This window comes from Hemicordylus capensis, chromosome 9 (assembly GCF_027244095.1).
Source record: "Hemicordylus capensis ecotype Gifberg chromosome 9, rHemCap1.1.pri, whole genome shotgun sequence".
Taxonomy (NCBI): Eukaryota; Metazoa; Chordata; class Lepidosauria; order Squamata; family Cordylidae; genus Hemicordylus; species Hemicordylus capensis.
This window is the reverse complement of record NC_069665.1, coordinates 8,783,694-8,798,955: the sequence shown is the minus strand read 5'-3', so window position 1 is coordinate 8,798,955 and position 15,262 is coordinate 8,783,694. Positions and strand designations below refer to the sequence as shown.

The 15,262-nt window shown below is 45.7% G+C and overlaps 1 protein-coding gene across 2 annotated transcripts in view; it reads right to left on the bottom strand.

The window, feature by feature from the left end:
• Window positions 1–3,615: 3,615 nt before the first annotated feature.
• Window positions 3,616–15,262, bottom strand: part of CMC2 (C-X9-C motif containing 2) — a 14,154-nt gene continuing 2,507 nt past the window's right edge. The window contains exons 2-5 of one of the 2 annotated variants that reach the window (XM_053271436.1): window positions 11,899–11,966; window positions 9,454–9,524; window positions 5,151–5,222; window positions 3,616–4,019 (exon numbers count right to left, since the gene is read on the bottom strand). In XM_053271436.1, the coding sequence (XP_053127411.1) occupies window positions 3,939–4,019; window positions 5,151–5,222; window positions 9,454–9,524; window positions 11,899–11,935 (261 nt within the window). In that variant the 5' untranslated portion in view covers window positions 11,936–11,966 and the 3' untranslated portion in view covers window positions 3,616–3,938. Of the gene's footprint in view, window positions 4,020–5,150; window positions 5,223–9,453; window positions 9,579–11,898; window positions 11,967–15,262 lie in introns of both variants that reach the window. The other variant, XM_053271437.1, reaches the window with a different exon arrangement.

Below are 15,262 nucleotides of genomic sequence, written 5' to 3'. Positions count from 1 at the left end.
TGATTTGAGTGGCAGGATTGCATATGCAAAATTTGGTGTGTGTAGGTAACTGGGAAGTTTGACTTTATTTTGCACAAACTCTTTAAAATATACGATAGAGAAGATGGTTGCTTGGTTGTGAAGGGACAACATGAGGTCATCCACACAATTTAAAAAAAAAAAAACTGTCCTACCCAGGTTTGGGAGCTTTCGTTTGTGTGGAAGCAAGGGAGGAGGAAAACCTGGGTAGATTTTTCTCCTACCTTGCTTCCAAACAATGAGGTGCTTCACATGATCAGTGCGAAGCTCCGAAAGGAGGTCTGCGGGAGAGGGGGTTTTCCTGATCCTCCCTGCAGACGATCCCTTACCTTTCCCTGGGCGGGCAGACTGCCTGCCCAGACGAGCGGAAGCTTTCCTGCAGCACACCAGGAGAGCGGGGGGGGGGGGCTGAGCGCAGGGAAGAGCCGCCACATGGTACCCTGCCCCCCCCGTGCTCAAATAATGTACTGCACTATTGGTGTGGTGCATTACTGGGAAACCCCCCCCCCCCGTGTGCCCTCTGCGGCTGCAAGCCGCAGACGATCACTTTGTCCGGTTTGGGGGGGCACTTGGGCTCAAAACCCAGGTTAAGCGGCGGGCTACTTAAGAGGGCTCACTGCGCCGCGCCGCTCCCGGTGGTTCCCACGTGCAGCAAAAATCGGGCTGGGCTTCCCTAGCCCGCTTTTTGCTGCTCGTGAGAATAGCTTCTTGTGTGTGCTTAACAGAGATGATGGACAGATGTCTTAATGGGGAGCTGAACTGCCTACTTGCTATATACTATGAACAAAACACGCTGTCACTGTTCTGCTCAGAAATTATTTCCCAGCCAATTTACATAATATGCAAATTAGGCACCCAGATTTGGAAAGCCAGAATAGGGCAACTCTATATTTACCGAAATAGAAGATAACTCTGACCCCCTTAAAAAACAAAGGTTAACGGAAGGTTTTAACTGTAGTTACCCAAAAAGAAGGGGACTCTGAATTTAAGATGACCCTGCCCTCCCAATTTCTAACACCAAAGAACCCGGGGAAACCCTAATATTTGATTCAGGTAAATACAAGAAACCCCTCCTCTATTCTCCCAAAGAAAACCACAGAGCTCTGTGGGCACCAGGAGTCCAAATCGACTTGATGGCACACTTGCACCTTTAAATACAGTACATTTCAAAGATATCCGATGCCACCATTTCAGTCTCCACATTTCTTTCTTTGGGCTGCTGCCTCTCTCCGCCTTTTGGAAGTCAAAGCTGTTTTGCCACCTTTCAGGTCACTTCTAATACTAATGTCACTGCTCATAAAAACCCATCATAAAAGACATTTTATACACAAGCGAGGCAAAGTTACAGTGTTTGCAATATCACACTGCCCAGATAATTGCACTAAATCAACCGGTTGGCATTTATGGGGTGCTATACTGCCGCCGGGAGAGGTTACAATGGGAATCCGCAATAATAAAAAGAACAAAATGTCTGGCAACTGAGCACGGGAAGAGGTAAACAGGCATATGAGACACTTAGGAACAGCTCTGTTGGATTATTAGAGCAACAGTCCAATAAGACCAAGTATTTGAACTCTTGACTATATCCTAGTGGAGATGTCTGAGGAAGCAGTGTACCCACATTGTACAGTGGTTAGCAACATAAAGAGGCTGCCTATGTCGACCCTTGGTCCATCTAGCCCAGTATCGTCTACACCGACTGGCAGCAGCTTCTCCAAGGTTGCAGGCAGGAGGCTTTCCCAGCCCCGCCTAGAAATGCTGCCAGGGATTGCACCTGGGACCTTCTGCATGCAAAGCAGATGCTCCACCATTGATCGATGGCCCCATCCTCAAAGATGGCATACATGGGTCTCCGATTCAGGCACTGGCCACATCAAAACCTACTGTGCTTCAGCAAGATGGCAGTATCGGGTGGCCCTAGACCAGCAGTAGGCCATCCTGGCTCTCCAGCCGTGTTGAACTACACCTCCCATCATCCCCAGCTACAATAAATGCTGGCTGGGTGTGATGGGAGTTGCAGTTCAACAACAGCTGGAGAGCCAAGCTGGCCTACACCCACCTGCCTTAGACCAGGGATTCTCAATGTTGGGTCCCCAGATGTTATTGGACTTCAATTCCCATAATCCCCAACCAAAGGCCACTGGAGCTGGGGATTATGGGGCCTGAAGTCCAGTAACATCTGGGGACCCAACGTTGAGAATCCATGCCTTAGACCATGCTCTGGGACCCCAGGTGTTATCACCAAAACAAGATGATACCATCTCCCTTTCATCTTATTAAAAATTTCTTGTATACTGCCTCCTCTAAAGACTCTAGGCGGTGAACAACAACAGCAGCAATAATATTTTTTAAAAAATTAAAGGGCAAAAGCCTGGAGAAAAAGGTAGGTCTTAAAAGCCACTAAGGAGGGGACTGAATGAATCGGGGCAGGGGTGTGTGTGTTCCAAAGAAGAGGGGCAGCCAGAGAGAAGGCCCTGCTACGGGCCCAGGCACCATGCACTGCACCAGGGCCTGGGACACTAAGGAGGGCCAACTGAGATGACCTCACAGGACGGGATACAACCAGCTGAGAGAGGCGATCTCAGAGATATACTGGTGCTAAGCCCATGAGGGTTTTGTAGGTGAGAACCAGCACTTTAAACCAGTATACTAAGTAATCTTACTCAATGTGCTTACCATGGTTCTGTGACATCTTCACCCGCCCAACGTAAATAGCAGCTGTGTGGGTCCTCAATCCAGATCAAGATTAAGGGAAGGTGGGGAGTGATACTTTAATCATTCTCCACCCCCCAGTCCATGATCTGGACTGCCCCTCCGCACAAGTGTTATTTACACCGGGGGGGGGGGTTACAATGGCATTGATATGATGCCCAGTCCCTGTGGCTCTGACTTGGTGACCTCCGTGTGGATGGATTTGTGGGTTTTTCTCTCGGTAGAAAGCTGGACCCAGCAGTAGCCCTGAATGGTGGGACTTGCACCTGGGCACGTGATGGTCCAAGGGGCGGCATTTTGTTAGAGATGGAGTTCCAGTGCATCGACCTTTTCCACCAACTATCCTAATGACCACTAGGGCATTAGGAGCAGAGTGAGGGTCTCCTTACCTGCCTATGCTTTGCCTCTACAATGTGGCCCCTGCCTTGACTCTTCAGGTACTTCCTGTAGTGAGTCAGTCCTCTTCCTTTCCTCTTAGACAGTAGATGGAAACATCTCTCTCTCCCTACCTACCTACCCATTATGTAGCTGATAGATAGGGCAAGGTCTTTCCTAACCAAAATGTACTTCACCAATATACCTATATCGTTTAGATTGTACAACCAATCTCCGTGTGTGTTCTTTAAAAAACTGCAGCAACTAAACTCTGCACTCTACTCTGTAACTGGAGTGGGTAGCTTCCTTTTGGCGCTTTGCTAAATGAACACAAACCCCAACACATTTGATTGACAGACACATGTTGCAGGTCTTTAGAACGATATCGGGGGTATTATTGCCATGATAGTCTGTGCTATTGCTACTGCCGTAAATACATGTGCTCCACGAACAGGCTACGGTCTGTTTTTGTTACCGGGGGTGAACAAGAGGGGGGAAGAAGACGAACCCTTGGACATGAAAATATCACTTTATTTTGTTTCTGCCGCCTCATATGTGTGTGAGAGAGAGAGTTTCCCCCCAGGGTTTCTATTTAAATACTTACAAACAGAAACCTTAGGGACTCTACAAATCCTAAAAGCAATTAGACTAAGTTTTCACCAGACAGTTGCAGTGCCTTGAGACCTATTAGGTGCCAGCCACAGCCATTTTTATTCCAAACACCCTAGATTAAACTGCTTTCCTGTTAGGGTGTCCGGAAGACATGCTCCTTTAGCCGTCAGCTAGCTGTCCATATGAGGTCCGTCGGCCCAATTTGGCAACTTCTTTCAGATCTATGGCTGTTGGGAAGCATTCCTCAGTTTCTGCCTCAGGTCTTTTGCATGTGCTTGGCTCTTCGCTCTGTTTGCCTGGTACTGAAAGGAAAGCAAGGCAAGGAATGAATAATAGATAAGTTTTGTCACCACCCCTAAAAACGCAGCAAGGGTTTCTCGCTCAGGAAGGAAATGTGTTTGTAGGACACACGTAACATTCGTACTGTCAAACCTACCCACCCACCCTGCCCACTAGGATTCTTTAGTTTGCATCTTCAAAAATTCCATTTGCTTCTATGGAATTCCTTGCCATGGGATGTGGTGATGGCCACCAGCTTGGACTGCTTTAGAAAGGAGCTTAGACAGATTCATGGAGGACAGGCCTATCAATGGCTACTAGTCTGGTGGCTGTGGGCCACCTCCAGCCTCAGAGGCAGGATGCCTCTCAATACCAGTTGCAGGGGAGCAACAGCAGGAGAGAGGGCTTGCACATACCTCTTGCCTGTGGGCTCCCCAGAGGCATCTGGTGGGCCACTGTGTGAAACAGGATGCTGGACTATATAAGCCTCGGGCCTGATCCAGCAGGGCTGTTCTTATGTTCTAAAAAATCATCTCCCATCGCTGGTCCATGTGCTTTCTGTGCCTTCCACTGGATCCTACCTACACGTTTTTAAACATTTCTCCGTGGCCATGAGGACCAGGAAACTGGTTAGGCAAAATTTGTGCTAACCATAAATGTCCATAAGCAATGTGGACATTATAGAACATACACACAGTCCTATATACTGTATGTGCAGGCCTGCACAACGGGAAAAACGGCAGATCTGACATGACCAGAACTGACATTAAAATGGCTGGAATTGGAATTAGGAGCCTTTTACATTCTCATATAGTCAGACTGAATTTTCAGTGGAATTTCCAGCGTAAGGAGGATATTTTTCACCACCTCCATAGGGATCAATGGAAATGTAACAAAAATTAATTCCCAGATGGCTCGTCAGGAACCTCTGAAATCTGGCACAGTGGTAGTACTTGATGATAGCATTAAGTGTGTGGACTTTCAAGGGGACTGGTCCTTCTGTTGATTTTTAATCAATTGCCATGAAGAAGAATTTCAGCAATACCTGGGGACCCAAGTTGGAGCAGCTCTGCTACACTCAGGGAGGGAAATGCAGCTTAACACCATGCCTGGAGATATTGCAAATTTAACCTTTTTTATGATCAGCAGCTTACCTCTTTCTTGAAACACTGCCGCATTTCTCTGTCAATGTCATTGCACCGGCCAAAATATTTCATAAAGGAGTGCTGAGGAGGAACAAAACAAAAAACACAGTTACACAAAGCTAATGTTTGCCTTTAAAACCCCCCACATATATTAATTTGTATTACTGGGATAATACCATTATCCTATGCCAGATAATATATCATTGTTGGGTGACGAAGTTCCAACATGGTGTAATTATAAAGCAATTACATGCATCCGTATTGTATTCTTGGTTTCCAGTTGTGAATAAGTGGATGTTAATTTCTAGCCAACTCCTCTCATTCCAAATTTGCTTAATAGATTCCTGACTTGCTTTCTGACCAGTCTCCAAAAGTAGCTCACCCTACAGGCGAGATACGAGGCAATAACCTTTCACTTAAAAACAGAACACAGTCCAACCGCAGGAAGAACTTTAATCTTATCATCCCACTTTTCTCCTTTAATCTTATCATCCCACTTATGTTGTGATAGTTTACCGATCTGCCAAGCCTTATTTATCCACCCCTTGATTGCAGGTATTCTTGAATGACAGAATTCAAGAATTCTGTCATTTCCTTGCATCATAATTTTTGAAATGTGACAATGAATCAGATACTTTAAAATAATGTATATTGGAAAGAAACTCATTTGGGGACAGGGATCCATCTTATTTATTTATTATTTCTCTGCGTAAACCGCCCTGAGCCATTTTGGGAAGGGCGGCATAGAAATTGAATGAACGAATGAATGAATGAATGAATGAATTTGGATAGAAGCAAATGCATTAGGTGTTAATGGGAAAGCATCATTAGGGCCAAACTAGAAGCGACTTTAAACATAGACCTTGGGTTTTGTTTTTTAAATAGATAGCATGCAGTTGGGGGATGGGGAAAGAGGATCATTCCATCAGTTTCAGTTGGAGCCTTTTCCTCCACCCAGGACAAACAGCACATGTGGGGCCAACTTGATCCAGACTGGGGCTGCAGCAGGAAAAAGGCTTAAGCTCCCCCACATAGGAAGCAATCTTATACTGAGTCAGACCACTGGTCCATCTAGCTCAGGATTGTCTACACAGACTGGCAGCGGCTTCTCCAAGGTTACAGGCAGGAGTCTCTCTCAGCCCTGTCTTGCAGATGCCAGGGAAGGAACTTGGGAGCTTCTGCCTGCAAGCATGCAGGTGCTCTTCGCAGAGCGGCCCCATCCCCTAAGGGGATCTTCCAGTGCTCACACATGGAGTCTCCCATTCAAATACAAACCAGGGCAGATCCTGCTTAGCCAAGGGGACAATTCATGCTTGCTACCACAAGACCAGCTCTCCTCCCATAATCCAGATGGTCTCTCCCTGCATCATTTATTTCACACAAAATAAGCATACCTGGGCCAGTGACATGATTAAAGCCCTGTCTAGCCACATAGAAGACTGTCTACACTAACTGGCAGCGGCTTCTCCAAGGCTGCAGGCAGGAGACTCTCCCAGGCCTACCTGGAGATGCTGCCAGGGATTGAACCTGGGGCCTTCTGCAAGCAAAGCCGATGTTCTACCACTGAGCTATGGCCCCATTCTCAAGGGCTCAGACGTCGTCTCCCATCCAAATGCAAACCATGGCAGACCCTGCTTAGCAAAGGGGGCAGCTCATGCTTGCCACCTCAAGACCAGCTCTCCACCCAGAGGGCCCCTTGTCACTATTTCTTCTAGCTATACATAAAATGTTTTTGCAACGGGACATGGCAGGATGCTTTTAAACCATGGAGTAATCACTACCCTTCTGAACTCATAACCAGGGAGGCTAAACAGAATTTCCCCCTCTATTTGCAATATACACTTCTACACAAAGTGGAGATTCTAGTCACACTTGCAATTATGAGTACTGAACAGGGGGTCGTTATTATTCCAGATGAAGCAAAGTACCATGGTGTGATCTTAGCTATCATACGCTCTGCTTTGCTGAAGAGGACGAAAGGAGCAAATCACAGTATATCTCACCTTAGCATGGCTGGAAAAATACATTCTCTGTTTAGGCACTAGTATTCACTTCATTTTATTCAAAACAATTATATCCTTTCCCCCAAACCCCTTCAAGGCACAACACATGAAAATCCAACTATGACATACTTCATATAATCTAGTCCCACCTGCACTTCTAAGTATTTTGCAACAAGCGTGCCGTCCAAGCCTGACCATGAGGATGGATCCACCTGCAACACCTTGGCTGTACATTTCCATTTAAAACATGGCGAGGGTGTGCAGGTTGCACAAGGCTCTCGTGCATTCTGTTCGCCAGAAGAGTAATTAATTCTTGTGCTAGAGAGGAGGGAGAAAACTCCATGCACACACATGAATTTCTGTCCTTGGAGAGCAACTGGCTCTTTAAAAGTTAGAAACCAAAAAAATGGCGATAAATGGAATGCTAATCTTACTACTACAGCTGACTTGGATTTTAACCCAGAAACATTTTGAGTGAGGAAGAAAGAATCCCTTGCTCATCTTTCCATGCACTGTCAATTTGAAGCTATTTCCTTCCCATACCTGCAACGGTCATGCCATTTAAAAAGAAACCCTGCCGCTGCCACCACCAGAAGCTTCTTCTTGTAAAGATGTCACTGTAGTGCAGCCAGATTTGGCAACATGACAATGTCATAAAGCCAAATCAGAGGAAGGGCAGGAAATACTGAACTCGATCTGAATTGTCATAAAGCCAATTCCATATAACCACCATATTTGGTTGACTATGCGATGACATTGTTGCAAAGTCAAAGAAGAGCAAGGGTAATGCTTCCTATCCTCATTCTGAACAGGCCAACATTTTCACACCCCCACCCCCAAACTGCAAGAAGAGGGAGGATGTGTTTTACAGGTGGCAACATTTTAACTGAACCTATCCTTGCCACCGTCCCATTTCAGCTCAGCCTTAATCATCACTGGTGCCCAGTTACCAAAGCCATTAGTAGCTAATATTTAGGCTGCAGTCAACATGTTCTTGTTCTGCCCAGTTTCCCACACTTGCTCTTTGTTAATCCCAGTAAAAACATGTTTCCATAGATCTAACATGGAACAAGTCAAGGTGATCACAGAGTTTCAACTAAAACATTATCCATCAGTTGCAAAGAAAAAGGGAAAAGCTTTCGTGTAAACTGCCGTTAGAAAACAAGAAATTTATGCGGGGGATCTGAACCACAAATGCCGATGCCCCATCCCTTTCTACAAGCAAACCCTTTCAAATAATTAATTGTTTGCTTTGATTTGGAAAAGCCAATTCTACACCACCGGTCAACAGTAAGTCTTAATGTGTTGGCTGCAGAGTCTGCATCTCTATGCTGAGAGCAGGTGGATTTAAAAAAATGGTTATGGAGGCTGTGCTTCTATTTTTGTTCTTCTGGAAATAAAATGTACTTTTCAGGTTGGACTGATCATAAACTGCATCGTGCTAACGGGCGATTATGTGCAATGTGAACATGAATTCATAACCCTGAAACATGAAAGGGTTATAGCTGCACATGAATACTAATTCAGAGGTTTCTTTTCAGGCACGGAGCCAGCTGAACGGCAACCTGTGTCTGGCCCCACCTAGCGGCCCCTCTAATGGTGCCCCACATGACGTCATGTGCACGGGGGGCCTGGCTTGGGTTCTGGAGAGCCCTGAGCGAGCTCTCTCCTGGTCATTTCAGGCAGCGTTTGCTGCTTGACAGCGTCTATTTCCCTTTCTCTCTCTCCAGCAAGGGAGGCCGTCCGGCTCACAAAGATATGCAGGTACCTGATGTAATCGGAAGGTTACTGTGCATATGTGGGGAGTTGGGGCAGAAGAAGAGCAAAGGATTTTTTTAATCCTATGAAAACAGGCAAGCTTGCAACTGCAGAATCGGTTAACCCTTTTATCGGTTTAAACCTCCAACCTTCTAAAAGCATGATCAGAGAAGGTGTGTGCATGGCTGAGAGAGAACACCTAATGGCGCAGTGGGAAATGACTTGACTAGCAAGCCAGAGGTTGCTGGTTCGAATCCCCACTGGTATGTTTCCTAGACTATGGGAAACGCCTATATTGGGCAGCAGCAATATAGGAAGGTGCTGAAAGGCATCATCTCGTACTGCGCGGGAGAAGGCAATGGTCAACCCCTCCTGTATTCTACCCAAGACAACCACAGGGCTCTGTGGGCACCTGGAGTCGACACCAACTCAACGGCACACTTTACCTTTAGTCTTACTGCAAGAAGAATCTCTCATCTAACAGTTAAATCCTGGCATAACTCTAATTCAAAGCAGATACTCAACTGCTTTGGGTCTGATCAAAGTCTTACCTCCTTGTGGCACTCCTTGAGCAGATGAATAAGAAGATTGCATTCTTCGCTGTGCAGGTGAGGAGACAAGTCTGGGTGCATCGTGAATTAAGGATAGCTCATAAGCAAAATCTAAGATCTTCTACCTGTCAATATTAACACACATTAAGATACAATGCACATCCGATATATTGCCACTGGAGCAATCTTGCCCTGTGCATAGGAACATAGGAAGCTGCCATATACTGAGTCAGACCATCGGTCTATCTAGCTCAGTATTGTCTACACAGACTGGCAGCGGCTTTTCCAAGGTTGCAGGCAGGAATCTCTCTCAGCCCTATCTTGGAGATGCTGCCAGGGAGGGAACTCGGAACCTTCTGCTCTTCCCAGAGCAGCTCCATCCCGTAAGAGGAATATCTTCCAGTGCTCACACTTCTAGTCTCCCTTTCATATGCAACCAGGGCAGACCCTGCTTAGCTAAGGGGACAAGTCATGTTTGCTACCACAAGGCCAGCTCTCTTCCTCTACATAACCATTAGTGAAGCAATCTGTCAGAATGTAAGCATGGTAAGAGAATACAACCATACTTATTAACACAAGTTCATTGCCTTTCAGACCAGGAAACGTCAGCTAGCATCCAAACTATTATGAAACTGGTTCTCTGTGAGTTCAGGAGCTCGGAACCGCAACTCACCTTTCTCCCATCTACCCTTGCAAAGTGTCAAACTGGTTTGAAAGTGAAGCAAATTTTAAGTTTAACTTAAAACCGCTCTGGGAAGAGCAGAAGGGTCCAAGTTCCCTCCCTGGCAGCATCTCCAAGATAGGTCTGAAAGTGACTCCTGCCTGCAACCTTGAAGAAGCCACTGCCAGTCTGGGTAGTCAATACTGAGCTAGATGGTCTGACTCAGTATATGGCAGCTTCCTATGTTCCTTATTTATTCATTTCATTTCATTTCAATGCCACCCATCCCAGAACAAATATTTATATACCACTTTTCAACAAATGTTTCCAAAGCAGTTTACATAGAGAAACAACAAATAAATAAATAAGATGGATCCCTGTCCCGAAAGGGCTCACAATCTAAAAAGAAACATAAAATAGATAGACCCCAGCAACAGTCACTGGAGGGATGCTGTGCTGGGGGTGGAGAGGGCCAGTTGCTCTCCCCCTGCTAAATGAGGAGAACTGCCACTTTAAAAAGGTGCCTCTTTGCCTAGTTAGCAGGGGTAGAACAGCTCAATTTAACATATAACATAAAAATAAAGCTGTCAAAATATTAACATAAAACTAATTTTAAAAACCAATTGAACGTTATTTAAGGAGTCCGGTTGAAAAGATGGGTCTTTATGACCTACCTGCCTTCCCCCTACACAATCCCAGCCCGCGGAGGTAGGCTTGCCCTAATCTGGCTTTCCAAATCCGGGTACCTAATTCGCATATTACGTAAATTGGCTCGAAAATATTATTTGAGCAGAACAGTGACGCCACGTTGTGCTCCATAACTCTGCTTCTACAAGGGCTTAAGCTTAGCTGAAAGAAAGAAAGAAAGAAAGAAAGAAAGAAAGAAAGAAAGAAAGAAAGAAAGAAAGCAAGCTGAACTCTAGGCAAATCTGGGTGAGATGCTTAAAAGTCTGGGCAAAACCTGAAATTCGGGGGGGGGGGGAAGCCAACTCTATGCAGAGGCCTCCCCCACTCTGCAGCCCACATGAGCCGCACAGCAGCGACCGGGATGTGGGGGGGAAGGTAGCCAGGCCCCCAGATATCCCAACAATGCACCATGTGAGCAGCATGGTACACTGGGATATCCCCGTCCGCTGGGATGCTTCTTCTCCCGGCCTCTACGGTAGGCATGGCTACCATTAGCCCAAAAGGAGATGCCAGCAGCCTGCTCGCCCACACAACTGGGCAGCGAGATAGGGAGGTGCATGTGCTTCTTCCTACCTTACTTTTAGCCTAGGTCTAAAACCCAGACTTCCTGGCGAAGGCGCGCCAGACTGGGAGCTATCCCAGAGCTTCTTGCGACCAGAACTACATGGGCTGGCACTGCCCTGCCCCGACCCAGAATCAGGGCGTCTACGAATGATTTAGCACCAGGTTCCCCATGAATGTGCGGTGCACTAGGGCTGAGAGGCGGCCCCCTTCCAGCTGCGCTCTGCTCCCAAGGCGGACAGCTCTTGGCGAACCGAGGCTCCATGGCACTGCGGTGTCGTTACGTTTGGGGGGGAGAAAAGGGGTACACTTTTTTGAAAGGTTGGGAACCCCTGCTCTAAGAGATGCACCCACAGTTCATTCCCTTCCCCACTGCGAATACGGGAGGGTGCAAAAGAGACGGCCAGCTTCTATTTCTTCTTGAACTGGAGTACGTTAGCATTGCTGTTTCATCAGCAGTCTGAGAAATACAGAACTCAAGCCCACCATGAACACAAGTAGTCTATTGCTCATAAAAAGTGGCATGAAAAGGATACGAACTCCACTCCAAGACATGGAATCATCCGAATTCATACTTCGCACCGTTCTCCAAAGAGCCACAGAGCTAAGGGGAGAGACTATGAGAGTGAGCTGCAAAATGCAACACAAAAGGCTTGCTTGCTGTCAAGGCTTCTCTAAGGTTGCAGGCAGAAATCGCTCTCCGCCCTCTCTTGGAGATGCTGCCAGGGAGGGAACTTGGAACCTTCTGCTCTTCCCAGAGAGGGGCTCCATCCCCTGAAGGGAAGATCTTCCAGTGCTCACACTTCTAGTCTCCCTTTCATATGCAACCAGAGCAGACCCTGCTTAGCTAAGGGGACAAGTTATGCTTGCTACCACAAGACCAGCTCTCCTCTCCAGGAGGAGTGGAGAGGAGGCTCCTGTCCCTCAAAGGGCTCACAATCTAAAAAGTAACATAAGACAGGCACCAGCAGCAGACACCGGAGGGATACTGTGCTGGGGTTGGACAGGGCCAGATGCTCTCCCCCTACTAAATATTTGTTTATTTATTTATTTTTACATTTCTATACCGCCTTTCGTTAAAAACACAACCCCAAGGTGGATTACAAAAATTAAAACATACAATAAAAATATAAATATAGGAGAATCGCCACTTTAAAAGGCGCCTCTTTGCTCAGTTAGCAGGCGATGTAGAATTAGTGGTGTGGTTCTTGGCCAACAATGATCCCACAGAAAGGCTAAGTTCAGTCAAAACTTACCAAGACACTGCAATGTCAGGGGGAAGAAGTGCTATAGATAAATATTTGTAAAGAAAATTTATGAAGATAAAATGTGTGGCGAGAAAACACAGAAACGCTGGGAAATAATATCAAGGGAGTCAAGCAATTGCTGCAAAAGAAACATTAGCCTCCAAGACTAAGGATAATATAGGAATAGGAAAACAGAGCAATCGCTCTGGGAGAAAAAGTGGGCTGAAAAATGTTAAGCAAACATCATTAAGTGCCAAAGCAATTATTTGGAGATAGGTATTAAGGATGAACTCAATTTATTAAACGAGATCCAACATGTTTTACAAGTGAGAGAGACACCGATGGGCAGTGGCCTAGATTTCAATTAAAAAATGCTACCAGAAAACTATTTATCTTGCACATTTCTAAGACAGATAACAGAATTAACAAAGGAGGCAGTAAAAACCACACATAATTAAGCTAAATTCTAATGATTTATTTCTCCTTTTAACCCAGAAACCTCTGACTGTAAGTGGAAGCTCTCCACTTTTTTCAGAAGCCGCATGAAATCCCATTGTCTCGGCCTCCATCTGGCTCCTTGAACACAATCCACGCTATATTCCGCAAGCCCATCAGAATCAGTAGACTCTGGGCCAACGTTATCACATCTATATCTTACCTTTCCTTCAAAGGTGCCCAATGAGCTGTCCATGGGGCTCATCATCTCAGCTCTAGCCATGACCAACCAGTGTGTTTCATGGCCGAGCAGAGATATAAACGAAGGTCTTCCATGCTCAGTCCTCTAGCCACTAGACTTGCTATGGACAATCATGATGGATGGATTCCTCCCCCCACCTCGCCATATTTATAGGAACTAGCAAGCACACAAAGTATTCTTCCCAGGCACCACAATACTGATTGTGGAATTCTCTGCCACAAGATGTGGTGACAGCCAACAACCTGGGTGGCTTTAAGAAGGGTTTGGATAACTTCATGGAGGAGAGGTCTATCAACAGCTACTAGTCAGAGGGCTGTGGGCCACCTCCAGCCTCAAAGGCAGGATGCCTCTGAGTATCAGTTGCAGGGGAGTAACTGCAGGAGGGGGAGGGCACGCCCTCAACTCCTGCCTGTGGCTTCCAGCGGCATCTGGTGGGCCACTGTGCGAAACAGGATGCTGGACTAGATGGGCCTTGGGCCTGAACCAGCAGGGCTGTTCTTATGTTAACACCAAAATGGAGACCTATTGTAATGTAAGAAAATCCATTATCTTGATCAGAGAAGAACAGTCAACCAAGGTCAAGCTAGGCAGGGAGTGGCACTAATTAATTGTGGCTGAGGATGATGGGAACTGTAGTTCAATGACAGCAGGAGAGCCAAGTTTGCCTACCCTCAGCTAGGGGATCTGGTAGCAGGGCCCTGCAACCCCAGTGTAGCTCTCACGGAGAGAACTCTTAGCTTGGCCTTTGCTCTGCAGCAGCGCCAGCCAGATAGTGGCCAGAGAGAGTACTGCAGCTCATCAGCTCAACCAGGTGATCTGATGAACCAATGGGGGCCTGACTGACCCTAGAACAGCTGTTTTAGGCTTGGTGTCTTAGTCACTAGAGCAGCCAACCCAGCTCCTATGCCTCTCCTTCTCTTCTCCTGGGCTGCTACCTTTCAGAACCATCTGTCTGACCTTAACAATGCTCTGATCTGTTCACTTCTCTGGACCAGAGATGTGAAGTTGAAAATTTTCCGGATTTTTCTTCTTTTTCTAAAAACCCAGAGTTTATTATTATTTGTTAACAACAATGAATGAATGCTAATGCAATATTAGGCAAGCCTGGGCATTTTAAAATCACATTTAATGTTTTTCAGGTGGTTATCCCTAGGAAGTGTGTGTGGGGATACATATATGCTTTCTATATTTGTAAACATTAGGGTAAATGCACTCACGTGATAATCCAAACCAAAAATCAAGTTCAAAATTCACCTAACTGGCTATGCAAGTTCAATCAAGACTAAAAATTTTGTTTCATCTCACACCACATGTGTAAACAAAACCAAAACAAGAACTGTGATCACTTTTAGTACAGCAAACACACAGAGTAGTATTTTATTTCTTCTCCTGATCTGAGGAAGGTGGAAGTATTTGCATAAGATGTTAGGTTTTTAGTGCTGTTGATTTGGAAGTAGTCCTAACAATGCCTAATCAGGAAAGAAGTATTGTGTGACAACATTATAGTGAAGATCAAACCACTGAAGGAAGGAATGTTGTAAATGTAAATATTTAGGGCATCAGGAAAATTTACATAACAAAATCTTGAGAATTTTTTGAGAATTTCCTAGAAAACCCACATTTCTGCTCTGGACCTTGACTATACACTCAGCCTTTCACTTGATCACTTATAGGTCTGTCTACCCAGGTCCCTAACAGGCTGAATTTTTCTTTCTTCTTCTTCTTCTTCTTGATAAACATACTATATTCCTTATACAGATTATTCCAAAATTGTTTTATCAAAGAGCAATTCAAATGCAAGGTCACAATCTCTCTCTCTCTCCAAATCAAACTGATCATTGAGAGGGAGAGGGAATTTGGTTTAAGTAGAGCAGTTCTGCAGAAGCAGTGCTAAAAAACCATCAGTCCAATCAGCCTTAAGCCACTGATTAGCTGCAGATCAGAGCAACTATTACC